The 27,848-nt window shown below is 46.9% G+C and overlaps 2 protein-coding genes across 2 annotated transcripts; one reads left to right on the top strand and one right to left on the bottom strand.

Annotated features, from left to right (window-relative positions):
• Positions 1-10,439: 10,439 nt before the first annotated feature.
• LOC130519952 (protein FAN-like) lies at positions 10,440-22,402 on the top strand. Its single transcript, XM_057023557.1, has 22 exons — positions 10,440-10,481; positions 10,973-11,025; positions 11,106-11,235; positions 11,324-11,395; positions 11,518-11,626; positions 18,355-18,531; positions 18,620-18,699; positions 18,759-18,849; positions 19,089-19,152; positions 19,333-19,384; positions 19,517-19,637; positions 19,718-19,849; positions 19,921-19,963; positions 20,043-20,209; positions 20,273-20,384; positions 20,596-20,654; positions 20,836-21,011; positions 21,081-21,164; positions 21,243-21,393; positions 21,457-21,559; positions 21,684-21,793; positions 21,868-22,402. Exons 1-22 carry the CDS (start codon positions 10,440-10,442, stop codon positions 21,960-21,962), a joined length of 2,223 nt encoding a protein of 740 aa, XP_056879537.1. The 3' UTR covers positions 21,963-22,402.
• LOC130519951 (cyclic nucleotide-gated cation channel beta-3-like) lies at positions 22,086-24,416 on the bottom strand. The gene is made up of 11 exons (XM_057023556.1): positions 24,400-24,416; positions 24,260-24,324; positions 24,069-24,191; positions 23,794-23,806; positions 23,566-23,725; positions 23,388-23,485; positions 23,228-23,311; positions 23,004-23,122; positions 22,750-22,902; positions 22,528-22,668; positions 22,086-22,428 (listed from the first exon to the last, which is right to left on the bottom strand). Exons 2-10 carry the CDS (start codon positions 24,280-24,282, stop codon positions 22,530-22,532), a joined length of 912 nt encoding a protein of 303 aa, XP_056879536.1. The 5' UTR covers positions 24,283-24,324; positions 24,400-24,416; the 3' UTR covers positions 22,086-22,428; positions 22,528-22,529.
• Between the last annotated feature and the right edge of the window lie 3,432 nt (positions 24,417-27,848).

A 27,848-nucleotide genomic window follows, 5' to 3' on the forward strand; every position in this document is an offset into this window, starting at 1 on the left:
TGACTTAATAACATATGAAAGAGGATATCAAATCAAATCAAATCAATCTTTATTTATATGGCACTTTTCATACGCTAGGTAGCACAAAGTGCCTCACAAAGGATAAAAACAGCAAAGAGAACAACAGAATTAAGAAAAGGACAGACACACACACATGCATACAACACACTTACACACACACCCACACACATAAACAAGCTGAGGCAAGCTGAGACATGGCTGGGCACCGAGACCTGAGGCGAAGGAGACGCCACCTTTGGAGGCCTACCAGGCCGAGGGAGGTCACGGTCCGCGACCACAGGTGGTACCGCCACAAAGACCACCCCGACCCGGACAGTCCGGAGGCTCCACGCCAAAGCACAGAGCCCCCTAACCACCCAGTCCAGGGTCGACAATGGGACAGCACCCCCAGCGGTAGACCGGAAACATCTCCCAGCCTGGCAGGCCCCCATGAGGAAACACCATGAGGAGACACTGGAGCTAAAAACTGAAGGACTAAAACAGTAAATGGGATAAAAGGTATAAAAGCTAAAAGCTGAGGAACTAAGAATTGGAGCAGTAAAACAGTACTAAGACTACAACAGACTAAAACAGTAAATGGGATAAAAGGTGTAAAGACTAAAAACTGGGAATAGGAACTGAGGGAGTAAAACAGTAAAAGTGTCAAGTAAAATAAGGATAAGACATAAATTTAAAATAATCAGAAAATCAATTAAAGGCTTGATTAAAAAGGTGTCTTGAGCCTCTTTTTAAAAATCTCAACAGTCTCTGCGGCCCTGAGGTTCTCCGGCAGGCTGTTCCACAGTCGGGGACCATAATAACTGAAGGCCGCTTCCCCGTGCGTTTTAGTGCTTACATGTGGAATGGTTAAAAGGCCGGTGTCGGAGGACCTCAGAGTCCGCGAGGGATGATGGAATAAAAGCAGGTCGGATAAATAAGTCGGGCCAAGACCATTAAGACATTTAAAAACTAATAGAAGAACCTTAAAATCGATCCTGAAACGCACGGGTAGCCAATGCAGCGATTCTAAAACTGGTGTGATGTGCTCCCGCCCTCTGGTCCTCGTCAGCACTCGTGCAGCTGAGTTTTGTAGTAATTGTAGGTTTGTGATGCTCTTTTTTGGAAGACCAGAGAGCAGGGCATTACAATAATCTAAACGACAGGAGATAAAAGCGTGCATCAGCACCTCCGTGCTGGCCTGAGAGAGAAACGGGCGGACTCTGGCTATATTCTTCAGGTGGTAAAAACCTACCTTGGTTATGTTTTTGATGTGTGGAATAAAACTAAGCTCAGAGTCAAAGATCACACCCAGATTTTTTACAGATTGAGATGGCTTAAAATCCTTCAATTTTGGAAAAAGTTTCTCTCTCTGACCTTCAGGACCAATAACTAAGGCTTCTGTTTTGTCCTGGTTGAGCTGTAGGAAGTTTTCTGCCATCCATGACTGGATATCTAAAATACAGTTAAAAAGGGCATCAACTGGCCCTGTGTCATCAGGAGCCACGGCGATGTACAGTTGCGTATCGTCAGCATAACTGTGGAAGCTGATGCCGTGGCTCCTGATGACGTCCCCAAGAGGAAGCATGTAAAGATTAAAAAGGGTTGGACCTAAAGTTGACCCTTGGGGAACCCCACACTTTGTCTCATGGATTCTCGAGGAACATGTATCCATACTTACAAAGAAGCTTCGATCACTAAGGTAGGAGGTGAACCAGTTAAGAACAGTACCAGAGAGGCCAACCAGGTTCTTCAGTCTATTCAATAAAATATGGTGGTCTACTGTATCAAAAGCGGCGGTCAGATCCAGTAGAACCAACACCGTGAGCTTTTTGTTGTCTAGGTTGCACCTGATGTCATTTAAAATCTTTAAAAGGGCTGTCTCTGTACTGTGGTTCATCCTAAAACCAGACTGATGCCTCTCTAAAATATCATTTGAGTTTAAAAAATCATTTACTTGGTTAAAAACAAGTTTTTCTAAAATTTTACTTAAAAATGGTAGGTTGGATACTGGCCGATAGTTATTTAAAACGCTGGGGTCTAGATTGCTCTTCTTCAGAAGGGGCTTCACCACCGCCGTTTTAAAGGAGGTGGGGAAGACACCTGTCTGAAGAGAGCAATTCACCATATATAAGAGATGTTCCTCAAAGAATCCATAAAATGTTTTGAAAAACGGTGTGGGAATTGGATCTAAAAGGCAGGTTGTGGGCCTAACTTGGGAGAAAACTCGACCAAGTGTCCTCGCATCAACCAGGACAAAACTCTCCAGTGTCTCCTCAGGTGGAAGCAATGATCCAGGAGTGTTGTTGATTAAAATTTGCTGTGATAAAAGACTGGATCTAATATTATCGATTTTACTCCTGAAGTGGTCTGCAAAGGCCTCGCAGAGGGTGTCAGTCGTTGTTGTGGGACACCTGTTAAAATTACCGTTGGTTAAAAGCTCAATGGTGTGGAATAGAAATTTGGGGTTGTTTTTATTGTTGGAGATTAGTTTTTTGAAATGGGAAGTTCTTGCCTGCTTGATTGTGTTATTGTAGGTTTTGAGGTGTTGATAAAATATTTCTTTATGGATGGTCAGTTTGGATTTCCTCCACCTCCTCTCAGCACTCCTGCAGGTTCTTTTCAGTATTCTAGTTTCTTCATTTCTCCACGGTGGTGCACGTTTTGTTCGTACAGTTTTTGTGACAAGTGGAGCCACAGAGTCCAGCGTTGACTTTAATTTATTGTTAAAAGTGTCAACAATAAAATCACACGGTGCTGGTAAAATTCTGCAGGAGTGCTCTGTAAAATCTGGATAAAATTTGCAGCCACTTCAGGAGTCAGGTAGCGTCTCCTCATCGCTCTCACAGGGGCCCCCCGCTGGTTAAAACTGGTGATGTTAAAAAACACGCAAAAGTGGTCAGACACGGCCAGATCCACAACAGAGGACCCACCCACGGACAGGCCATAGGTTATGACCAGGTCCAGGGTGCGCCCTCTATTGTGGGTCGGCTGTGTGACATGTTGTTTAAAATCCAGACTGTGAAGGAGGTTTAAAAATTCTCTGGACACTGGGTCCGAGGCGTTGTTGAGGTGTAGATTAAAATCACCAGTTATTAAAATCCTATTGTATTTAGCATAAATGATTGATAAAAATTCTGAGAATTGACTGATAAAAGAGGTGGAGTAATGGGGTGGTCTATAAACTGTTATGCTTAAAATCGGAGGGCTGCTAAAAACAAATGCATGATGCTCAAATGATGTAAACGTATTAAAAGAGACCTCGCGTGAAGACATTTCGGTCCTTGTTATTGAGGCGGTTCCACCTCCTTTCCTACCCCCCCTTGTAGAAAATAAAAAGTTAAAATCTGGGGGGCAAGCCTCTGTGAGAACAGCAGGTGCATCAGTGCCAAGCCATGTCTCAGTAAGGAGAATACCATCAAGGTTTTTGTCTAAAATTAAATCGTTTATTATAAAAGATTTGTTTAAAAGAGAGCGCACGTTCAGCACGGCCATCTTTATGTCCGCGCCGGACGTGCACTCATCATGTCTTTTTATAGGAATAATAAAAGCACTGTCACGTCTGGGAACAGTCCTGGATTTCTGTCTGTATGAAGTGATAGTGTCAATGGAGTGAGTGATCTGTGATGTTGATGGCAGACATGGGAGTAGTGGTGGAGGGGCATGTATGGTGGGGCGTGCGGGGGGTGAGCCTATATGTGAGTGTGAGTGGGGGGCAGAGTGTTGGCGTGCATGTGTTCTAACCAATAGTCAGGAGGTGGGTGTTGCGCAGGAACGGACAGTCAGGTCAATGTTCAAAGATAGAAGCCGGGACCCCTCATGGTTTGGGTGAAGGCCGTCCCGTTTAAAAAGATGGGGTCTGTTTAAAAAGGCAGCAAAATTGTCAACGAAGGGGATACTGTTGCCCAAGCAGTACCCCTTCAGCCACAGGTGCAGCTGGCGGAGGCGGCTGGTGACGACGTCACCGTAGCGAGGTGGGGGAAGCGGGCCGGAGATAATTAGCCGCTTCCCCGTCTCCAGCAGACGGTCCACCAGGGAGATGAAGTCCTGCTTCAGAACCTCCGACTGCTGAAATTTGAGATCGTTGATGCCGGCTTCCAGAACCAGCATGGAGGCCGAGGGGTGCTGTGCACTCAGCTGCAGGGCCGAGGATGTAACCTCCGCAACACGGGCACCGGATGACAGAAGGTCCGGCCGTCGTGCACCGCCACGTGCCTGACCATTGAGGTCCCGACCACCAGCAGCGCGGGGGTGCGCTGCACCTGAGTGGCCGCCTCTGATCGTCTTGAGGTGCGGCGGTGGCGGCGAGGAGCCTGGGGATGGTGGCGCCGGGTCGTGGTTGCTCCTGACCAGGATGGTAGCGGAGAGCCAGGTCGAGCGGGCTGACCCTGGTTCCTCGTCTGGTGAGAGCCAGCTGGACGGACAGGACCAGGAGGCGAGCTGGAACAAGCGCCCACGGGAGGCAAGTCCTGCAGGCTTAGGATATCGTACCTGTTATCCAGTGGCAGATACGGGGGCGGAGGAGGGGTAGACGGACGGGCCCTAGCGCCCCTGGCCACCACCGACCAGGGTTCCTTTGGTTTGAGCGGTGTTGAGCTCACTGGGGCTCCTGCTTCGTCCCTGGCGATGAAACCCTGCGACTCCATGGGGCGGAGGAAGGAGGTGGAATGAGCCGCTCCTTTGGGCATGGCTCCCTGGTGGTGCCGACGGGACCCCGCCGGTGCTGTAGCTGGAATTTCAGCGTTGATGGACCCGGTCCATGGCAAGGTGGTGTCATTCATGGCCGTCGTGCTCCGGTCACCAGTGCCGGATGCCTTCAGGAGGGCGATTTGTTTCGCCTGAGACATAGCGACAGTGGAGAGGTCCAGTAGGTCGACCCGCAGACCCTGTCCCTCGGACCTCAAACGGGCGATGTGTTTCTCCTGGGTCGAGGCGACAGCAGATGACTCAAGTATGAATTTGTCCCTCTCCTTGAGTTCGGACTGGAGCCCGGAGATGCTCTCCCTCAGTTTGGAGAACGTGGGGAGGCAGGACTCACACACCGCCATCATGCCCGCAGCCTGAGCTGGGGGACAGCCGCACTAGGCACCGTGCCAGCACACGGAGGTGAGCCCAGGTTAGCACCGTGGCTAAAAACAAGCCGGCGCTAGCAGCGGGCAGGTGACTCCGCGAGATCGTTAAAACTTAAAAAATTTTAAGATCCTCCGCACCGATGTCTGCTCTTCAAAGTGTCTGTGTTCCGTGTAAAATCGTAACTCACGGTCTGATGATCTCTGATGTTCCTCCTGTCGGACGCGATGTTAGCAGTCCGTCCGGTTAGCAATCCGTCCGGTTCAGTCCAAACAATCAATGACAAAGTCCAATAAAAAGACGACTTTCATCCAAAAGTCCGTCCTAATTCATATCGCAGGAAATCCAACTTGATGTGTATGGACCAGTGTTCAAACCGACATTAATTTCTGTTTTATTACAAGAACATTGATCATCAGCATAAGCGCGTCAGATCGTCTCACTCACTCATGGCCAACGATAATACTGTAAGATCAATTACTACCAAATACCAATAATTCTCTCACTGCTCACAGTGGGGTATGAACATATGACTTAATAACATATGAAAGAGGATATATGAACATGTGATTTTTCCACTATAACACACAGACATACACACATCAGTATCAGTGTTCCAAATCCTGTTTTCTTTTTCTGCCAGCTCTTCCTTGAGCGATTACCCTGCATCTTGCGCATGTCCCGCCCTGCTGAGGCAGAGCCGTACTGGGATGGAGCGTTACCGCGGCGATCCAGCTCAGTGGGCTACATTGCCTCGGCTGAGGAGTACTACAGTGTGAAGTCCCGCAGTGAGCTGATGTTTGAGAAACAGTCTGGGAGACAGGGACTGGTGACCCGAGTCAAACACGCTGCCAGTACGTTTCCAGAAACATTTAAACACATGAGATATAGAAGCATCAGTAGCTTCATTTGAGTTCTGAGCTTTGGTGTCTGTGTGGAGCTGTGAAACCACAAGAAGAGGGAGGAGCGAGTGATCAGCTGTACGCAGAGATCAAGCCGGCTGTGGATGGAGCCACTACATCATTAAACACATGCGCAACAAGAACGACTACAATGAGCTCAGATGGTTCAGAGTCCTCAACCCAAAGTCTGATTTAAAAAAGATCAAAAGTGGCGTAAATGTCTGGTCCTGACAGGAGAAGGATAACTGCAGCGGCATCGCTCGTACAGTAGACCGACTCTGCCTCTTCCTGGTTACCCCGGTGATGACCTTTGGCACCGTAATCATCTTTCTGAGGGGAATCTGTAACCAACCTCCTCATCTGCCCTTCAAAGGAGCCCCGCATGACTCCAGAGAGGAGAACCCACGCCTGCTGTGATGCACACACACAGCCAGGGCTTTTTCCATCGCCATTGTTTCTCTGGGGGAAATGTTGCATTTCTTTATCTTAATAACAACAAATCTTTAGTTTGTTCTATGGGAGCTCCATATGTTTAGTGTCAAAGACTTCTTAGATTGTGTTCATTGCTGGCACATAAAGAAAAATGTTTTGATTTTACTAAAGTGACACAAACCCTAAAGATTCTGAAGGCATGATGTAAAATAGTAATGTATAATACAGACATTTGAAGAGACAATTAAGAGAATGTTTTCATGCTTATAAGAGTGGCCAAGGAGCCATTTAGAACTTTATAAAGATGCATTGTGTGATACCAGGAACTAATTTAACTTCAAGGCGAAGCTGCTTCTGCTTTGTCGACCATCGACTGATCTCCTGAAAGTCCACCACCGCTTTTTAAAAACTGAATTCTTCATCTATGGACGGAGTAGACGGCAGATGTTTCCACAGATGCTCTTCACCAGTGGTCAGTGAGTGATGCAGCAGATGAGCGGGAGTTGACTGGCTTCAACCAGCTACTGACTCAATGTCTCCAGCCCATAGTGTGGATTCTCTACGAGATCAGACAGCAGCTTCAGCTCTGAATACTGCAGATTGTTGAACCTGAGGTCCAGTTCTCTGAGATGGGAGGGATTGGACCTCAGCGCCGAGGCCAGAGAGTCACAGCTGATCTCTGATAACCTGCAGCTCCTTAATCTAAATAAAGAAGGGAAACTTTTATAAGGTTATAAGTGAAACCAGTATTAATCTGAAAGGTTAATCAAAGGCATGATCTGTAAATATTTAATTTAGTTACAGGATAAAAAATGATAGTAATATGTAATTACCACAATTCCAACCTCTCAGGTTTGCACTGTTCCAAAGGAGAATATATATTGTTCTGGCCCTCACTCTTCCCAGGTTCTCCCACCTCTTTCCCTCCCATCTCATCATGGAGATCCATCTCACCTGTGGCTCATCTTTAAAGGCACAACCTGTCTTAGATGACTTCCTGTCTCCCTCACCATCTCCCTCCTCGTTGGCTGGTGTCTACCAGCCACCCTCACGTAGTTTTGTCTAATTTTGGTTACCATCTGTCGGCTTTTTCATTGTCCTTAAATCAATTTATCATGAATAAGTGGTCCCCGTGTGGCCCTCCCTCCTGAAGGAACTGGGCACAACACACACACTCAGAAAGTGTGAGGACCCTCGGATGGAATAATGGACATTTTTGAGAATGGTGTTTACCTCAGAGTTTCCAGTCGGCAGTTTGGAAAGTGGAGAAAACCACAGAGCAGCTTCACTCCTGAATCCTGCAGCTGGTTCCAACTCAGGTCCAGTTCTCTGAGATGGGAGGGATTGGACCTCAGCGCCGAGGCCAGAGAGTCACAGCTGATCTCTGATAACCTGCAGCTCCTTAATCTAAATAAAGAAGGGAAACTTTTATAAGGTTATAAGTGAAACCAGTATTAATCTGAAAGGTTAATCAAAGGCATGATCTGTAAATATTTAATTTAGTTACAGGATAAAAAATGATAGTAATATGTAATTACCACAATTCCAACCTCTCAGGTTTGCACTGTTCCAAAGGAGAATATATATTGTTCTGGCCCTCACTCTTCCCAGGTTCTCCCACCTCTTTCCCTCCCATCTCATCATGGAGATCCATCTCACCTGTGGCTCATCTTTAAAGGCACAACCTGTCTTAGATGACTTCCTGTCTCCCTCACCATCTCCCTCCTCGTTGGCTGGTGTCTACCAGCCACCCTCACGTAGTTTTGTCTAATTTTGGTTACCATCTGTCGGCTTTTTCATTGTCCTTAAATCAATTTATCATGAATAAGTGGTCCCCGTGTGGCCCTCCCTCCTGAAGGAACTGGGCACAACACACACACTCAGAAAGTGTGAGGACCCTCGGATGGAATAATGGACATTTTTGAGAATGGTGTTTACCTCAGAGTTTCCAGTCGGCAGTTTGGAAAGTGGAGAAAACCACAGAGCAGCTTCACTCCTGAATCCTGCAGCTGGTTCCAACTCAGGTCCAGTTCTCTGAGATGGGAGGGATTGGACCTCAGCGCCGAGGCCAGAGAGCCACAGCTGATCTTTGATAAACTGCAGCGGCTTAATCTAAATAAAGAAGGGAAACTTTTATGAGGTTATAAGTGAAACCAGTATTAATCTGAAACATTAATCAAAGCCATGATCTGTAAATATTTAATTTAGTTACAGCTTAAAAAATGATAGTAATATGTAATTACCACAATTCCAACCTCTCAGGTTTGCACTGTTCCAAAGGAGAATATATATTGTTCTGGCCCTCACTCTTCCCAGGTTCTCCCCACCTCTTTCCCTCCCATCTCATCATGGAGATCCATCTCACCTGTGGCTCATCTTTAAAGGCACAACGGCTGTTCTATCCTGGACCAGATCAATGGTTCTTTAGTGTCAGGTTATGTACCCCAGTCCTACAAGGTGGCAGTGATTAAGCAGTTGCTTAAAAACATCACTGGATCCTGATGTAGTAGCAAATAATAGGCCGATATCCAACCTTCCTTTGATCTCTAAAGTTCTTGAGAAGGTGGTGGTCACTCAGTTACTGGAGCACCTGCAGAGAAACAGCCTGTTTGAGATGTTTCTGTCAGGCTTTAGAGCTCATCACAGCACAGAAACGGCACTTCTTAAAGTCACTAATGATCTTCTCATAGCTTCAGATCATGGACTGGTCTCTATGCTGGTTCTGCTGGACCTCAGTGCTGCTTTTGATCCAGTTGATCACAGCATCCTGTTACATAGACTGGAACATGTGACTGGGATTAAAGGGACAGCACTAGACTGGTTTAGATCATATTTATCTGATAGATACCAGTTTGCTCAAGTCCATGGTGTTCCCTCCTCATACAGTAGGGTTAGCCATGGAGTTCCTCAAGGTTCTGTACTTGGACCAATCCTCTTCACCTTGTACATGCTTCCCTTAGGGACCATTATTCGGCAGCATGGGATAAATTTTCACTGTTATGCTGATGACACTCAGCTTTATTTATCCATGAAACCTGAGGAGACAGAGAAGTTAGTGAAGCTCCAGACCTGTCTTAAAGACATAAAGTCCTGGATGTCTTTTGTTTCATTTTTAATTTCCTCCTCCTTAACTCAGGAAAAACTGAGGTCATGGTGTTTGGTCCTGAACCTCTCAGGGATAGATTAGATCACATGATCACTCTAGATGGCATCTCATTAGCATCTAGTCTCTCTGTGAGGAATCTAGGAGTAACTTTTGATCAAAATCTCTCATTCAACTCACACATTAAAACAGTCTCTAGAAGTGCCTTTTTTCACCTGAGGAACATCACAAAGATCAGGAAGCTACTGACCCACCATGATGCTGAAAAGTTAGTCCATGCATTTGTTCTTTCCAGGCTGGACTATTGTATTTCTTTATTATCAGGGTGTCCAAACAACTCTTTAAGAAGCCTCCAGCTGATCCAAAATGTTGCAGCCAGAGTTCTGACAGGTATTGACAAAAGAGATCACATAACTCCTGTACTGGCGTCTCTTCATTGGCTGCCCGTTAAATTTAGAATAATTTTTAAAATTCTTCTTCTGACCTACAAGGTCCTCAGAGGCCTAGCTCCTGTTGTGAATCTTCTCCTGGTGGTTGCCGAGATGTGTTGATGAGGAAGGAAACTTCGCAGACACCGACTTGGTTATCAAAGATGTTTGTTGGAGAGAACAGTCAGGTATCAATCGAACACTGCAGATTGTCCGAGGGAGGTTTCGCGGTCCCGATGGTGAAGAACTCCGGGGTGTCTACCTCGATACCTCCTTATAGAGTCGAGTAAACACATTCCTTTCTGATGACCTCACACTATACCGTATGGTCAACCCAATGGTCTGGTGTTCAGTTATGACCAAAAAAGGGAATAGTGAAGATGCTTCATGCTATACATCCTCCTAGTGAGAATCACCGGGGGCCCACAGGCTCCAGTGACATCTTTTAGGAGCTCCTCTTACATAAAGGAAGAAGACACAGGACACACATGTGGAGCATGTCCTAATATGGCGCTTAGGTGGCTGTTAACACATTACGGCCTTACAGATGTAAAGCCTGCATAGAACGGGTCAGATACTACACTCCATCCTACCTGGAGGAGCTAGTGATACCTTATCAGCCCAATAGACCGCTCCGCTGTCAGAATGCTGGTCTACTTGTGGTTCCCAGAGTCTCTAGGAGTAGAATGGGGGGCCGAGCATTTAGCTACCAGGCCCCCCTGCTATGGAACCAGCTCCCTGTCCAGGTACGGGAGGCTGACTCCATCGCTACTTTTAAGATCAGACTTAAAACCTACCTCTACCTCATAGGCAGACAAATTATCATACTTAGGGGGTCGTCTAATCGTTAGGTCACATCTTAGCTATGCTGTTATAGGCCAAGCTGCCGGGGTCCAGAAACATGATCACCTAACAGGCCTCTGTCACCCCAGTGGGTCATGGTTTCCTCTCCTCTCCTCTCCTCTCCTCTCCTCTCCTCTCCTCTCCTCTCCTCTCCTCTCCTCTCCTCTCCTCCTCATCAAGCAGACTAGTTATGCTAGATTGCAGCCAATTTACAGTCACGGCTGGCGAGGACGTCCTTTGACAAAAACTGGTATGACGTCGACCTGCTGGGAGCCAGTTTAATGGGCATTGATTATTTCTGCTGGGTGAGATGATGGATGTGCTGTAAAGCTTTCAGAGCCTGACTGAGAGGCCTCACATGGAGTGTGCAGCAGAGATGGTCCTCCCGCTGGTGTGTAACCCAGGACACATCTGCATCACCGATGAGAGCCTCTATTTCCAGCCCCTCAACGGATATCCTGTAAGCTGCTGACGCCCCAGCCCAGCCCGCCCGCCCGGCCCGGCCCAGTCCGTGATAACGGCCTTGATTTTTCGCTCTGTCGTTTCAGGAACAGGTGATTCAGATCAAACTTCAGGGCGTCAGGAGAATCTACAAACGGCGACACGCACTCAGACCACTGGTGGGTTCAGCCGGTGCGACAGGCTCAGTGTTGTGCTACACAAGCATGCTCACAGTGTGGTGTGTGTGTGTGTGTGTGTGTGTGTGTGTGTGTGTGTGTGTGTGTGTGTGTGGGACATGCAGGGTCTGGAGTTGTTCTGCACTGAGAATGATGTCTGCTCAGACATCTACCTGAAGTTCTACAGCCCAGCCGACAGAGATGAAGTCTACTACTACATGGCCTCTTTTTTAGGTGGGAGACGCCGCCGGTCCGTCACGGCCTCAGACATAATCACACCCTAGCATGTTTGCAGGCTGCTACCCGCCGTTCTAGCGTTCTGTTGTGAATCTTCTCCTGGTGGTTGCCAAGATGTGTTGATGAGGAAGGAATCTTCGCAGACACCGACTTGGTTATCAAAGATGTTTATTGGAGAGAACAGTCAGGTATCAATCGGACACTGCAGATTGTCCGAGGGAGGTTTCGAGGTCCCGATGGTGAAGAACTCCGAGGTGTCTTCATCGTCACCTCCTTCTTATACAGTCGAGTAAACACATTCTCTACTGATGAGCTCACGCTGTACAATACGGCCAACCCAATGGTATAGCGTTCAGTTATTACCAAAAAAGGGAGTGCTTGAAGATGTTTCATGCTACACATCCTCATATGGAGGACAACCAGGGGCCCACAGGCTCCAGTGTCATCTTTTAGCAGCTTCTCTTACATAAAGGAAGAAGACACAGGACACACATGTGGAGCATGTCCTAATATGGCGCTTAGGTGGCTGTTAACACGTTAGGCCTTACAGATGTAAAGCCTGCATAGAATGGGTCAGATACTACATATTTCCCCCCTTCGAGACTACATAGAGTCTCGAAAAATAAAGAATAACCAAGTTTTAATAGAAGTGACGGTGACTAATAAAGTGGTATAATTTGAAAAAGATTGATTAATTAGACGTGAACAATATGTGAAATTTAGTGGAGTGCGAGAGTGAAAAACCCATCCGACAGACGTCTTTCAGTCTACAACCATCAAAACACTTTAGACGGGAAAATTCTCTCACGGTCCCTCTGTCGACGGCGACCACCTGTGGTACTCCAATCCAATTTGCAAAAAAGTTATATTAGGGAAGAGTTGGACAAACACATACAAGATACTCAGAAAAAAATCAAAAAATGTCCACGATCAGGCTGGTCGTCCCATCGGACCTTACCTTGGACCTTTCCCTGCCTGAGGACCCCTTTCCCTATACCAAAACAAGGAAAAAACCTGAGTTCTCATAGCATCTGCCTACTGATGAAATTTCCCTAGTGAATTTATTAATACAAACTTCAGATATATGCATTAAACACATCAACATTAATTTTCGAATCTGTAGTTCACAGTCCCCTGATGAAGGGTCTTCAGTTGTTCTTCATCTTCATTCAGGGTCCTCCAGCATCTTTCACAGTTCATTTTGAATTTCTGAGTCCATTCCAACATAGTTGTCACCCCAAGTAGCTCCCCATCTACTGTCCTGGAAGCAGAAAACAGAGGTGCCAGTATCTTTGCAAAAAACATTGGTTTCATTAGAGAGAATACAATACAAACATATCAAAACATGATTGTCACGATTAAGTAAATTATGTAACCATTTCCCCCCCTTTGTCACCGGAACTACAACGGAGGAAAGGAAAACACAAACACCATTAAATACAAAAAGTAACATAAGGATATGACTCGAAGGTCACACTAGATACTGAATTATTGATTATACTGGATATTTATCAACCATCTCATCAGAAATGTCCTCCTCATCTGAATCAGCCAAAGCTTTGACACTTAAGAGTGGCATCTGGACCTGGTCGGTAGGCATTACTACACCAATCCAACGCAATATCATCGCCTTGGCACAAGTTAATGACAAAGTACAAAAACAAAACATCACACTTAGTGACACTACAACAGGACTGAGAACCTGTACCAACATAGCTCCCATTGGACCAAATTTGTCCTGAAGCCAAGCCGTCGCTGATGTTCCTGCGCTTTCAGAAGGACCAAACGCATCTCTTATCTTCTTCAAAGCGTCAATCACACTTGTTATGTTATCACCATTGTCTGGAATCAAAGTGTAACAAGCATCTCCTGTCAAGTTCAACGACACACACAAACCTCCTTCTCTGGCCAAGATGTAATCTAGCGCCATGTCATGTTTCAACAACGTAAGTCTGTGACTCCTCTGAGTGTTAGAAAGATGTTCAAAGCCTTTTATGGTGTCATTAGCAAAACCCTGCAGAGTGTAAGTAATATTGCTGAGGTACTGGTGGAACAGGTGTCACCAATGGAAATTGATACGATTGACATGATGTTTGGTTTGATTGCATTTGTGATGTCTGATCAGGTTGGCTTCCCATCACTACTGCTTGTTTTTTCTCTTTGCGTTTGTTATCCACCAGCTGCAGTTGAGTAAGTTTTCTGAGAGTTTCATGATCTTGGTTTTTCAACTCTTGCTCTTTTCTACGATATAGTTCAACCTGGTGAGCAATGTGATCAATGTAAACACTCTTAATCATGTTCCCAAGACCAACCACCTCTGCTATTTTACTACGCACCGGCAATGGCAATCCCTTCTGAATTTTAGCTCGAATGATAGACTGCTCCATTTGATTAGCGTCGGGATCATTGCCTGTGACATTACGCCAAGTTTGTAGAGCTCTTGAAACGTAGGCTCTCGGATTTTCTTGTTCACCCAATGGTTCAATGAGGATATTATCAGGATGTATGTTAGTTGGAAACGCGTCTTTCAGCGCCCCCCAAAACTGACCTCTGTGAGCAGAAAACAGTTCAGCATCATTTACTGCAGTTGCCATGAACCGAGGCATGCCAGCCTTCTGCAAAAGGTCTTCCATGGCAGACACACCAATAAGATTAGCTAGGAGCCTTTTAATGTCTCCAACAGCAGGTTGTGTTCCAATCAAAAGTTCCTCCAGTTTTGAAATCCAGGGGTGTGCCCCTTCCTGAAGGATAGGTAACTTCTCTAATATATCTGACATATCGGAGTTCTGCCAAGGTTTATACTCAAGACTTTGACCACGAACAACAACAGGGAACATTTTGTTAGCAGAGCTGTCTTTCTTTGAACGCAAGGCGTAGTCAGAAGTGATCAGCCTTGAAAGCCTCCCCTTCTTTAACGACTTACGCCGTTTTTCCATATCTTCCAATTTTCTTTCTAGCATCTTTTGAGCTTCTGGAGTTCCCGTCAAGCTAATGTTTAAACGACACTGTTCGATACCCCTTTCGAGATTTCTCAAAGAACGTTGTCTTTCCTCAGAGGAAAAACAATTGCCGTCCGAGTCTTCATCAGTGTCTGACCCTGAGCTGTCATCGGTCAGATCTGGACCAGACTTAGCTTTCTTTTTAGATTCATTACCCCTCTTTTCAGCTTTAGCCAATACACGCTTAATGGCGGGATCATAGCCACCTATGGCTTCATCCGTACCGCTCTCATCATCATCCTCCAGAAGCAGTGTGTTATAAACATCATCTCGTTCTTTTCTTGATTTAGATTTTGGAGTTGTCGGATAAATGTGTATGACTGTTTTTGCCTTTCCCTTTTCAACAGTTTGGTTGTGATCATCTTCAATGTTGTATTTGTCTTTCTGGCTGAGTACAGGAAGTTGTGGATAGATATCAGTGTATTCAGTTTCTGTCTCATACGGTGGAGGGGTTGTTACAGGAGCCGTATGAGAGAAAGGAGTGTTAATCTTTTCCCAAGCGCCGCTGTTTGTTTTGCGGTTCTTTCAATAATTTCTTTGGCTGTTCTGTTTTTCTTTTTTGCATCCAATCTCAACTTCTGTCCCTCCTGTTCAAAAAGTTGCAACATTGCGAGTTCAGTCTGTCTTTTTTCTGCACGAGACTTCCCCCTTTTTCCTTTTTTCTCATTTGCCTTATAGGCGGTAACAAGTGTGCAGATTGTTTGAATCACATCAGGGTTGAGGGTACCTTCAACCGGCCAAGGTTGTTCAATATCTGGCCAACGCTTGTTCCATTTCTTTGAGGCCTCTGGTAGGCCTTTAATAAGGGGATTGTTTTTCTGCACCACCTCAATTGGGGTCATGCGTTTAACCGCTTTACTCTCCACTTTTGACATTTTGCTGTAGCAGTTGTCTTAGGAAAGCACGGTATATCAATTTCAAACCTTAATATGTAAATGCTGTGTTTATTTCACTTTAATGTTTAATTTAAATGCAAAACTATTAATTGTTTAACTAAAAAATACAAAAAGAAATAAATTCAATTAATATAGGAATCTAGAAATATAAAAACGTGAAAGGAAACAGCCAAATAGAATTATAGTAAAGAATTAATAAAGAAGAGTGTGTAAATCAAATTAAAAGGTTGAAGAAATTTATAAATTCCTTATAACTTTCAAACAAATCTGATCTGACTCTAAACCTGTCCAAATGAGCTGCAAAACAATCGCTGTAGATGTTTGTCCAAACAATTATGGTGTGTATATATATAAAATTTCACTGGCCTAGTGCAAGACCGTTATGTCGCCACCAATAGATCAATTCCTCCTCCCGTCTGTCCCTACTGGAGTCAAGTTCAGGTGCATCAAAAGTGTAAAAAGGAAACAGAAAAAATTCAATAATTCACGAACTGTCAAACTTCTTCAACAAAATAAAAAGTGCACAATTCTTGAACACTATCATAAATTGTCAACAAACTTCTAATTAATGTGTTATTATCATTGTTTTTATCAAATTATTGTTATTTTTAATGTTATGGTTATGATAAACAATCATCAACAGCAAACAATCATTTAACAATCATTCATAAACAATAATCAGCCACGTAGATAGACCTGTTGCATTTATGCCCCAGCATATCTCTTCTTAAATTCCAACACACATTAAACAATCAAACGCTGATCAATAAAGGAGAGAGAAAATGTGCGCTCCATTTTCTTCTCCTGATGAAAGCTGTCACTTCAAAAAGTGAGAGAGGGTTGAGTGGGGAGGGACTCTCCGCATCACCCCTAGGGGAAGCCAATTAGCTCCACCCCTTGAAGTCGAGAACCACTTCCTGTTCTCCTCCGATAGTCGGAGAGTGAACATCCGTTCTCGCCAGCTCCAAGCTAGTCACTGGTTGCAGGCCCAACACACAGCTGCAGACTGTGAGCCACACCCTGAGATCCAAAGGATCCAAATCAACCAACAGCGAATATGAATAATTTTTCAAAATCAATATAAGTAAAGTTCTTCAGAGATATTACACAAACATAGAAATCCGCAAGAACAAACTTCTATATTTCTCAACTTTTCTTTGTTCACCACTACTTCAGCATGTATGTATATGTGAGTGTGTGTGTGTGTGTGTGTGTGTGTGTATATATGTGGACCTTGCGGTCCTGCTGGATCACACCCAGTTTCCTTGTCCCAGCACAGAATTATATGATATTCTTCACTACCAGGACCACCCTTAGGTCCTCATCAAACTTCAGATAAAATCTCAATCAATCTATCTGAGGTACAAAAAGATTTTTCCTTTCTTTCTTAGAGTTTCAATCAATTACCCAATTTTTGACAACAACTATGGTAACATCCCCCAAAAGTCACTTTAAACAAAGAGAGAGAGAGAGAGAGAGACGAACAGAACACAGAATCGACTCACGCACACACAGGCGCCACACACACATACAATCTGTCCATGCAGATTTATCCTATTTAAGCATGCCCCGGCGCCGCTGCCGTAAACCACAGTTTGTTTCTCGCGACTGTCCGCACTAAATTTACCACCCTGAAAAGTGGGCCCCTGACCGTAAAAGAGTGTCTTCAAACGCACTCGTCAGCCACGTCAGAGAGGACACCCCCGACCCGGAGATAACCCCAGTTTTCCAATCCCTCAAAAGAGAGAGACCGGCCTGTGTGCTCCGAAAGGAAACACAGGACTTAGGGCAAATGGTCCTAAACCGCGGCTTTTTAACACTTTAACATCATTTCCTGGCCGTAACCTGACACATTCCTAGTGTCCACACGCTCTGTCGCCAATCCTGTACATAACACAGTGTACAGACCGAATAAAATGAATTCAGAATCAGCTGTCCTTTTTAGCTGAAATGAGCCGTGTAATAAACCTCATGGCCTGTCTCTCCTCCAGAGCCACTACTTCAGTCTTTCACAAAACACAAAACAAAGGTCTAATTGAAAAATTTAGAAGAAGTATTCCCCAACATCAACACAAAAATGTACATCCACACTAATTATCTTTACGGTGTGTCTAAATTACTCCCCAAAAGCTTAATTGAACCAACTATCATCCCAATGTGTGGAAAGTGTGCACTTTACTTGCCAGCTTGGAGCGGAAGTTGGTCCGAGGAGGCAGATGGAGAAGACGACAGCCACAACCGATCCTGTTCGTGACGCCAATTTTGTTGTGAATCTTCTCCTGGTGGTTGCCAAGATGTGTTGATGAGGAAGGAATCTTCGCAGACACCGACTTGGTTATCAAAGATGTTTATTGGAGAGAACAGTCAGGTATCAATCGGACACTGCAGATTGTCCGAGGGAGGTTTCGAGGTCCCGATGGTGAAGAACTCCGAGGTGTCTTCATCGTCACTCCTTCTTATACAGTCGAGTAAACACATTCTCTACTGATGAGCTCACGCTGTACAATACGGCCAACCCAATGGTATAGCGTTCAGTTATTACCAAAAAAGGGAGTGCTTGAAGATGTTTCATGCTACACATCCTCATATGGAGGACAACCAGGGGCCCACAGGCTCCAGTGTCATCTTTTAGCAGCTTCTCTTACATAAAGGAAGAAGACACAGGACACACATGTGGAGCATGTCCTAATATGGCGCTTAGGTGGCTGTTAACACGTTAGGCCTTACAGATGTAAAGCCTGCATAGAACGGGTCAGATACTACAGTTCCCAGTTTGTTGTTCAGTCAGACGTAAAAAGCCCAGCTTTACCCCGACCCCCTGCTCGCTCAGAGAACCACATGGCGGAACACACGGCAGAGAGCTACATGCTGCAGTGGCAGCGCGGCCTCCTCAGCAACTACCAGTATCTCCTCCACCTCAACAACCTGGCCGACCGCAGCTCCAATGACCTCTCCCAGTACCCCGTCTTCCCCTGGATCATCGCAGACTACAGCAGCGCGCAGTTAGGTGGGTCCACAGCAGAGGCGGGAGCGCTGGGGCGTTTCCACGGCGACGCACCCACGGGTGACTTGACGACGCTTCCTTCTTTTGTTAGACATGACAAACGCCGCCACATTCAGAGACCTGAGTAAACCAGTGGGAGCCCTGAACAGAGAGCGACTGGACAGGTTACTGGTGAGTGCTGCATGTGACGCAGGTTCTGTTCGGGCTCTGACCCTGGTTCTGCTGCTCAGTCTCGCTACAGAGCCATGCCCGACCCCCCCTTCATGTACGGCAGCCACTACTCGTCTCCAGGCTACGTCCTCTTCTACCTGGTCAGAGTCGGTACGTCACACACTCACAACACACACACACAATTATTGTGAATTGTCTTTCTTCAGTTTTGAGTTGGTATTGTTGGACATTATCGACATATTGACACTTTTTAGGGAATTCTTTTGTGAAAACACACTTCAGGCTGAGCAATATTGTGACTTTTCCACGTGATCTTTACGAAGAGCTCAGGCAGTTTGGCTTAGAAGGTTTTATGGTCCCACTGAGGTTTGCTCCTCCCTGTCCTGCAGCTCCAGAGCACATGCTGTGTCTTCAGAATGGACGTTACGATCACCCGGATCGCATGTTTAATAGGTACAGCTCACCAGCACTCACCATTGTTTGGCCGCTCCTCCTGTTCATGCAGCTGAAGTTCAAAATGAAAAATGCCCCGATGTTCTGCAACTATGTTTATTATTACTGTCACATTTGAAGCTCTCTGAACTTCAACATGCGTTTCCTTCAGATTGATTGATGCTTTTATCTGTCTTGCAGCATAAGTGACACCTGGAAAAACTGTTTGGAGGGAGCGACTGACTTTAAAGAGGTGAATGAGTTAAACGCGTTGTCATGGTGACACTGAAGGCGCCGCGTATTTCCTGTTGCTCGGCAGTGAAACAGGAAGTGAAGCTGATTGGTTCGGATGTGTCGCGCACGCTGTGTCTCTCCTGTGATGCAGCTGATTCCAGAGTTTTTCGGGGACGATTCCAGATTTCTGGAGAACAAACTGGGTCTTGATTTGGGCAGAAAGCAGAATGGAAGCTTTGTGGGTGATGTCATTCTGCCGCCGTGGGCCACAGGTGACCTCCAGAGGAAACGCTTTGTCTTTGATCTGTTGGGTCTCAGCTCATTGGTCCGGTTTGCCGTCTGACTCGTGCAGATGTCGGCGACTTCCTCCAGAAGCACCGCGCGGCTCTAGAGGGTCAGTTCGTGTCGGAGAACCTCCACCGCTGGATCGACCTGGTGTTTGGCTACAAACAGAGAGGCAGCGAAGCTGTGGCGGCACACAACGGTAACGGCTGCGTCCAACATCTGCCGCTCACATCTGGACGGGGGTTGATGGTGGGTCTGTTTCCTCTGCAGTGTTTCACCCGCTCACGTACGAGGGCAGCACCGACTTAGAAAGGTACGACAGGACTCCTGCACTCGGACCCACTGGAGCTTTGAATCGCGGCGTCTGACAGACTTTGTGTTCCTCTGCGAAGCATCGAGGACCCGGACCAGAGGATCGCCATGCTGACACAGATCCTGGAGTTTGGCCAGACGCCCAAGCAGCTGTTCACCAGCCCCCACCCCCAGAGGATCACCCCCAGGTTTCACAGCATGAGCCGAAGCCCCAGCAGCAGCTCGGCGCTCGGCGAGCTGTCTCCAGGTAGAGTTCCGCTGGACAATTCCGCTGTATTTTGCCTTCTAACAGCAGCTCTTCCGTCTCCAGCCTCTCAGTGTGAGGACTCGTCTTTTGAGGACCTGACTGAGGAGAGCAGGAAGTTGGGCTGGGCGAACATCGGAAATCTGAAACTCGTCCGGAGCCACAAGATCCATAAAGAGTGAGTCAGCAGGCTTTTAGAACATCAGCAGACCGAGTCTCCTCCCTGGAGACGATTCGGACCTTCACTGCGGCCGTCTGATGGTTCCCGACTCTGAGTGGAGCGTGTAGATCCACACGGTTCAGATCTCATCCTGGCAGCATCTCTACAGAATAATAATCTGCCGCTGGGTTATTTGGGGAGTGATGGCGGTGTTTTGTTGAACGTGCAGGGCTGTGACTGGCATCGCTGTGACCCGAGATGGAGCAGCCATTTTCTCCACATCACAAGGTCTGTAAAATATCCTTCCATCTAAAAACACACACTCCCACAATGAGGTGCAGTTCCCGGTCAGCCTGCCTCTCAGCTGATGTTCCTCTGTGGTCAATCGCCGCGTAATCCCAGTCAAAGTGCCTCGGTCAGAAAGAGGAAGGAGCAAAGTTTTGAACAGGAAAATGCGTCTTTGTTCCAGACTCGACCCTGAAAATGTTCTCCAAAGAAATGAAGGAGTTCCAGAGAAGCATCTCCTTCTCCAACATGGCAGGCGGCAGGCGGCAGGACACCCTGATGGGCCACGACGACGCCGTCAGTCAGATGTGCTGGTTGGAGGAGCGGCTGTACACGGCGTCCTGGGACTCCACCGTGAAGGTGGGGACGGCTGAGTGGCAGGTAAACAGAGGCTCAGGCTGCTGGTGGTGACGCCTTTCTGTTCGACAGGTCTGGCATTGTCCTTCCATGAACTCCTCCAGTCACAAAAGATCCCAGTTTGAGTTACTGGCTGAACTGGAACATGACTCTGGGGTGAGTGAAGAGGCAGATCCTCCACACTTCTCACGATGGCGGCAGGACAAACTGACGTTGCCTCATTTGTTGGTCAAGGTGAACACTGTGGGCCTGAACGCAGCCGGGACTCTGCTGGTTTCTGGCTGTAAAGACGGATGCGTCACCATCTGGGACTCCGACAGCTACGTCGCACTGCAACAGGTCCACTGCCACAGCGGAACCGTCCATCGCGTGGCCTTCAGTCCAGGTACAGCCGCCCGCACCTCCTCAGCACTAACCCACAGCTGAACCTTGACTTTGGCGACCTCAGACAGTCGGCACGTTCTCAGCGTGGGAGCCGACTCCTGCATGAAGGTCACGGACGTCCAGACCGGGATGGTGATGTCGTCGGTGAAAGCCGAGGAGGAGCAGAGGTGAGGAGCCCAGGGGAGATCTCCACCGCTTGTTTAGCTTGTTTATGAACAGAGTTATTGGGGAGTATTTAGCGGTCTTCATGAAGGAGCTTTGCTGTTGCTGACAAGTGGCGCGTGCGTGCAGGTGTTTCTGCTGGGACGGCAGCTCTGTGCTGTGTGGCGGACAGTCGGGCGACCTCTTACTGTGGGATCTGCTCAGCAACACCGTCAGCCAGAGGATCCCTGCACACTCAGGTAGGGCTCGTCCCGCCCCGCCGCAGATTCCAGCGGCGTCCGGCGAGGCTCTCACCAACGGTGTGTGGCTGCAGGTGCTGTTACGGCCATGTGGATGAATGAGCTGTGCACCACGGTGATCACCGGTGGAGAGGACAGACAGACCATCTTCTGGAGGCTTCAGAGTTAAACGGACCAGCATCAGCTGGGCGTGGGCGCTGGCGCTACTACAAACCCGTCTGCTTATTGAGAGAAAACATCCAATAGCAGAATTGTGTGTGAAGTTTGTTCTTTTTGAAATCGGCATCATGTGTGTGTGTGACGTTTATTGGAAGATCTGCTTAATCTTCAGGCTGCTCGGGTGTTATCAATATAAAATAACACTGAAATGTAAAAGTTGTCCCCCCCGTCTCTCTGCAGGCATGTCAGTCCTGCCAGGTTGGACTCTCAGTCCATCGGACACAGTTCAGAGCAGAAACAGGACACAGGAACAACAGATTTGGCTACAGTCTCTGACCTTTCTGTCCCGACTAGCGTCTAAAACATTAGTTCGCTGCAGGCGTCCCTTTTCCCCCTCTGGTGATGAGAGTTTTTAAGATGATATGTGATTAAAAAGTGGGATGTAGATGACGTAGGTTCTGCTCCTTTGCACTTTTCTGTGAACAGAAGAAAAAACAGGCATGGTGTTTCCTGCCGAAAGAGCTTGAATATTTGGTCATCAAACGACCTCAAAGAAAAGAAAAAACACAAAGTACCTTCAGTTTTTCTTGAGTCGTCCAAATACCTTCAGCAACTTTGGTGTTGGAGGTTTTGTATCAAACAGAAATGCACCTTTGGGCTTTTCCTCTTTCTTTGCATCAGTTTTAGCTGGTGCAGCCTTGGCCTTGGTCAGTTTCCTACACACACACACACACACACACACACACATTTACACATTGAAAGTGGGTGTGGTTGTTCTGGCACTTAAACCGACTCACCTTCCCTTCCGAGCCAGAACCTTCTGGGACTCTGGGTAATGGATGAGGATGTCAAACAGGTCTTTCTTCTCCAGGACAAACAGGTTAGCAAAGCCGTGTGCTTTGACATTAGCTGTGCGCCTGTTCCCTCCATCTTTGGCAGACTGCAGTAAGCTGTGATGGAGCCAGAGGACACGTGTGCACGCTACAGGATGTTAGCTACGGGTGGGTGACACGTGGACTGAATCCAAATCTTCAAGCCTCTCAGGACACACCTGATTTCTCCAAAGACGCAGCCCGCCTTCAGAGTGACGAAGACGATGCTGTTGTCAGGTCCTCCCACCACCTGCACCGCTCCACTCTTGATGATGTACATCTCTTTACCGATGTCCCCCTGCAGGGGAAAATAAGCAAACCCTCCATGTAGATGAGACTCCTGTGTTGTAGAACGAGGGGAAAGCTTCTGCTGGCGTTGAGGAACATCGACCACGTGACTCACTTTCTTCACCACAAAGTCTCCTGGTAAATAGATGATGGACTTGAGCCTCAGTAACATGTCCACCAGCATCTGCTGGTCACAGCCCTGATGGAAACCACAGGTATGTGAGTCTGAGCTGCACTGGGACTGCTGGTGCGTGTGGGAGCCCCGGAGGAGCTACCTTGAACAGGTCGATCTTCTGAAAGGTGGCCAGGTTGATGTCCACGGCGATGGCGGTCCTCATCACCAGAGGCATCTTATCCAGCAGCTCAGACTCGTCTGATCGGGGCGCAGCAGACTTTGGGTCATCACGTGTTCTGATTCCTGGAGATGGAAACACTGGAGGCTTCCTGACTCACCCAGCATGCCTTGAGCCGTCCAAGTGTAGTTGTACCACGTCTTCACTCTGTTCTGGACCATCTTGGGGATCCTGTTGGTGTTCATGTAGGCAACACAACCGTCCATGGAGGCCCTGAAGTAAGTCTGACCCGCCGTGGCCGCTCCTATGACGTCTCTCATCTGAGAGGAAACGGGACGATTGAAACGTCGTGAAGACGCGGCTCAAACATTTGGAACGTGACACCAACCTGCCCGATCAAGCTGGAGAACACAAAGACGCCGATGAAAAAGTTGGACATCTGAAAGGTAATCTCAAAGGTTGTTGTGGGCTCTGGGAGACCCCCGATGTTGATCAGACTGCGCACGGCAAAGTAGTAGAGCGCCGCACCTACTGTGAAGAACACGGCCTTTCACACATCACGGCAGAGGTTCAGCACCCTCAAACACACCTGATGTGAGAGGCTTTAAAGCTCAAATCTTTACACTCATGCCCACGGATGATCATCGGAGATGGAAAACCTACGCTGTGCCGTTGCCGTCGTACACCCAGGTGGTGGTGGCGATCCCCTGATGCTCCGAGGCCACGAAATAAGCACAGGCGTTGAGGTGAAGCATGAAGAGCAGGTATCCTGTAGTCCGAGCCACCCTGCGGGTTAAACACAGCCCAGATGTCTGGAAATGCCTTTATTTTAACCTCCAGAGGACTCAGAATACCTCCAGATGTAGGCTTTGGCCATGACGTTCTCCAGCCGATCGCTGAACTCAAAGAAGGACTCGACCTGCAACAGACAAGGAGAACGTTGGGGAATGTTTCCACGTGTGTCTCGGGTGACTGTGGGGCGGCTGCTGCCTACCCGGACGATGCGGTTGAGTCTGTGTGAGAAGGATTATTGTTATTGTTGTTATTAGTATTATCTTTAAATGCTATTGTATGTAGACTTTGAGTGTTTGAGGAATGTTGATAGGAAAGGAAGAACATGAGAGTGTCGTAAAAGTGCTGAAGCTGCTTACTTTTAAGCTCAGCACTCAGACGTATCCTGTTGGTCAGGATTAGAGAAGTTTGTAAAGGTGTCAGAAGACAATGAATTACGATATCTTGTTTAGACACCCATTCTGTTTGCACCAATAAAAGAGGTGAGCGAGCAGCAGACGGACGGAGTTGACAGAGGAAGCTTGAACTGCTGCTCGGCTCCCCCTTTGCAAAGGACTCCAGTTGTTTGCGTGGTTACTCTGAGTCTAGTGAACGAACAGCGCGGGTGATCAAAACTTCATCCTCACAAAATTTGGTCCTTCGAGCCAGATCCCAAGATCTGGAGAGGAGCGCCGTGGGACGACCGAACGCCGAAGTCTGCACAGCCGGAGTCAAAAAGACGTCCGAATCGAAAGACCTTTCATCACGAGTTGACGGAAGGCCGGTCTTCGTCCCTCCCAGGGCGACCATCTCCAGTGACGGGAAGAAGGCACCAAAACAACTCAGAGAGAAACCATAGAAGCAACGGAGTGAGTATAAGACACAAAAAGCGCTACACGGAATATACCGCGGTATTACCTGCCTGGTCATCAGGAGAGAAGCAGAGGCAAGATACACCCGCCTCCTTGGAGGTAGAAGCTTGGTGTATACTCTCCTGATTAAAAAAGAGGGGTTATAAGGCCATGGCGGGGGGACTGAACTAGATATCCTGTAGGGATTGAGGGTTGTTCAGTCGAGAGATCAGGCGTCTCCACCCAAATACATAAAAACTGATAAATAAAGTGCAAACATGGGCAACCAACATTCCACAAAAGGTGCTGAATTCGAAATCCCAGCATCATGTAAACACATGGAAGACAAATATCCAGGTTCATGCTCATATGTGCAGCTGTGGATGACTAAGTTCGATTGGGATGGTAACTTAGACAGGCCAGGCAATATTATAAAATTAAAAGAAGATTTAATAGAATATGGAAAGAAACATCCAAGAGTAAATGTGGGGTTGACACAATGTCACCTCTGGCTCACTGAATCAAAATATAGAAGAGAAAAACAAAATCAAGAAAAAGAGAAACCCAGCAAGTCCTCATGTGCGTTAATGGCAAGAAATGGGGCACTGTTAGAGGAGATTGGGTCCCAGTGGATCCAGCCACTCAACAACCATGGCAGCCTGGCAGCCAAGAACTAAATGACAGACTTGACAGACTGTACGAGCGCATGCGAACTACTTTTACCAGACGAGCTGACTACAGCGCCATTACGGCCACAAGACAAAAGACTGACGAAAGTTTTGAAGACTATAGTATCAGAATGAAAGATGTGTTCCGGAAAAATAGTGGAATTCCGTATGCGGAAGATCCAGAAGGTCCCTACCAACAGCAGTTAAAGCAAGCTATACATGGGGGATCAAAATCAGAGATAAAAACCTGGGTAGAGAGACAGTTAGTTGATTTTGGAATTTGTAACCTAGGCCGCTATGAACAACATGCTATGCATGCTGAAAGACAATGCCAAAAAAGTAAGAATCAGTTAACAGGCATGTTTTTCAATGCCAATCCTTTCCCAGGCCGAGGGCGTGGGCGAGGCCGAGGCGGAAGGGGAGGAGGAGGCAATTCCCGTGAAAATGATCAGTGTCATTATTGTAAAAATTATGGACACTGGGAACGTGATTGCAGAAAGAAACAACGTGACCAGAGATACAATAGAGGACAGCAGCAAGGTTCTAATACACCTCAACAATGACTAGAACTGGAAAAAGATGTCACAAAAATTAAAACAAATCAGGGCACAAAATTTGACCAATTTGAAAAAGATGACCTAGAAGATGTTTTAGATTTAGAAACCATCTTCCTGTTTGCTGAAGGCAAACCAGAAATAGAACTGACCGTGTTAGGCAATTCTTTAACATTCTTAGTAGATACGGGTGCAGGTAAATCAGTAATTAGAGATCCAATAGCCCTGGCACCAACTTCTACACAGATTTTTGTGAGATCAGCAAATGGTCTTGTAACTAAAGAAAGAATGTCAGTTCCTGTAGATGTTTGTGACCCTGTAAGTGGAATCACACTTAAAGCTCCTTTTGTGATCTCCACCACATGTCCCGTAAATCTATTAGGAAGAGATCTTATCTCTCAGCTTCAGTTGATGATTCGCACTACAGCCGAAGGAATGTGGTCTGTAGATAGAATGGTTAATCTGTGGGTAAGGGAAGGAGGGACGTGCAGTAAATACTGGTCACTCAACATTCCTGAAAAACAGCCCCCTCCATTCTCTGACCCAATCACTATGTTATATGGTAAAGCTCTGTCATACTTGCAGCCTGAAGCCCAGCTCCACAATCAAACTGACCTGCATGTAACCATGCACGTGGAGCGCATTGGTGAGATCTGTAAATCAGACTCACACGGCACATCAAGCTATGCAGAGAAGTTTGCTAAACTTAAAGATCCACAAATGATTGTAATTATGCATCTATATGTGTGTGGTCAGACAGCTGTCTGCACGGCAGGAAGCCTTTCCGCCGAAGCAGCAGCGCTATTCAAAGTGTCAGGTTCTGTACCACATGTTTCTATTGCTAAACCGCTTAAGAAAAGATGGCAAGACTTGGGAAGTGACGTAAAACACTGGAGCAGCCTGCCCTATAGGCCTAAGGGTGAGGTTGATTTTAATGATCAGTTCCAGGTGTGGCGTATTCCCCTTAAAGCGTGGTTGCTGACACATCCAGCAACGCACCTCACAGACCAGAGTTCATGAGAAGAAGACATCTTCCTCACGCAGGAGGAAGAGGAGAAGCTGAAAGAGCTTCCCCCTGAATTATGGTCGGAAGGACCTGCAGATGTAGGTCTTATAAAAGGATCAGAACCTGTAAAAATAATCCCTAAATCAGATTATAGACCATTTCAGAGACAATATCCCCTTAAGACTGATGCACAGGAGGGTATTGTTCCGATATTTAACTCACTGCTTAAAGCAGGAGTCATCAGAGAGTGTCCTGAGTCTCCAGTAAATACACCCCTATTTCCAGTAAGGAAGTCACCACCATCTACCGGCTGGCGGATGGTGCAGGACCTGCAAGCTGTAAACGCTGCAGTGGTCCCTAGGTCTCCCTTAGTCGCAGATCCATACACTCTGCTGAATGACTTAAACCCTGAACATCAGTGGTACACGGTGATAGATGTATCCAATGCATTTTTCTCTGTACCAGTACATCCAGACAGCCAGTTTTGGTTTGCATTTACGTTTCAAGGACGGAGGTATACCTGGACACGGTTACCTCAGGGCTACTGTGAGAGTCCCACAATCTTCTCTCAAGTAATGATGTCATCATTAGCT

The sequence above is a fragment of the Takifugu flavidus genome, unplaced genomic scaffold, assembly GCF_003711565.1.
Source record: "Takifugu flavidus isolate HTHZ2018 unplaced genomic scaffold, ASM371156v2 ctg258, whole genome shotgun sequence".
Taxonomy (NCBI): Eukaryota; Metazoa; Chordata; class Actinopteri; order Tetraodontiformes; family Tetraodontidae; genus Takifugu; species Takifugu flavidus.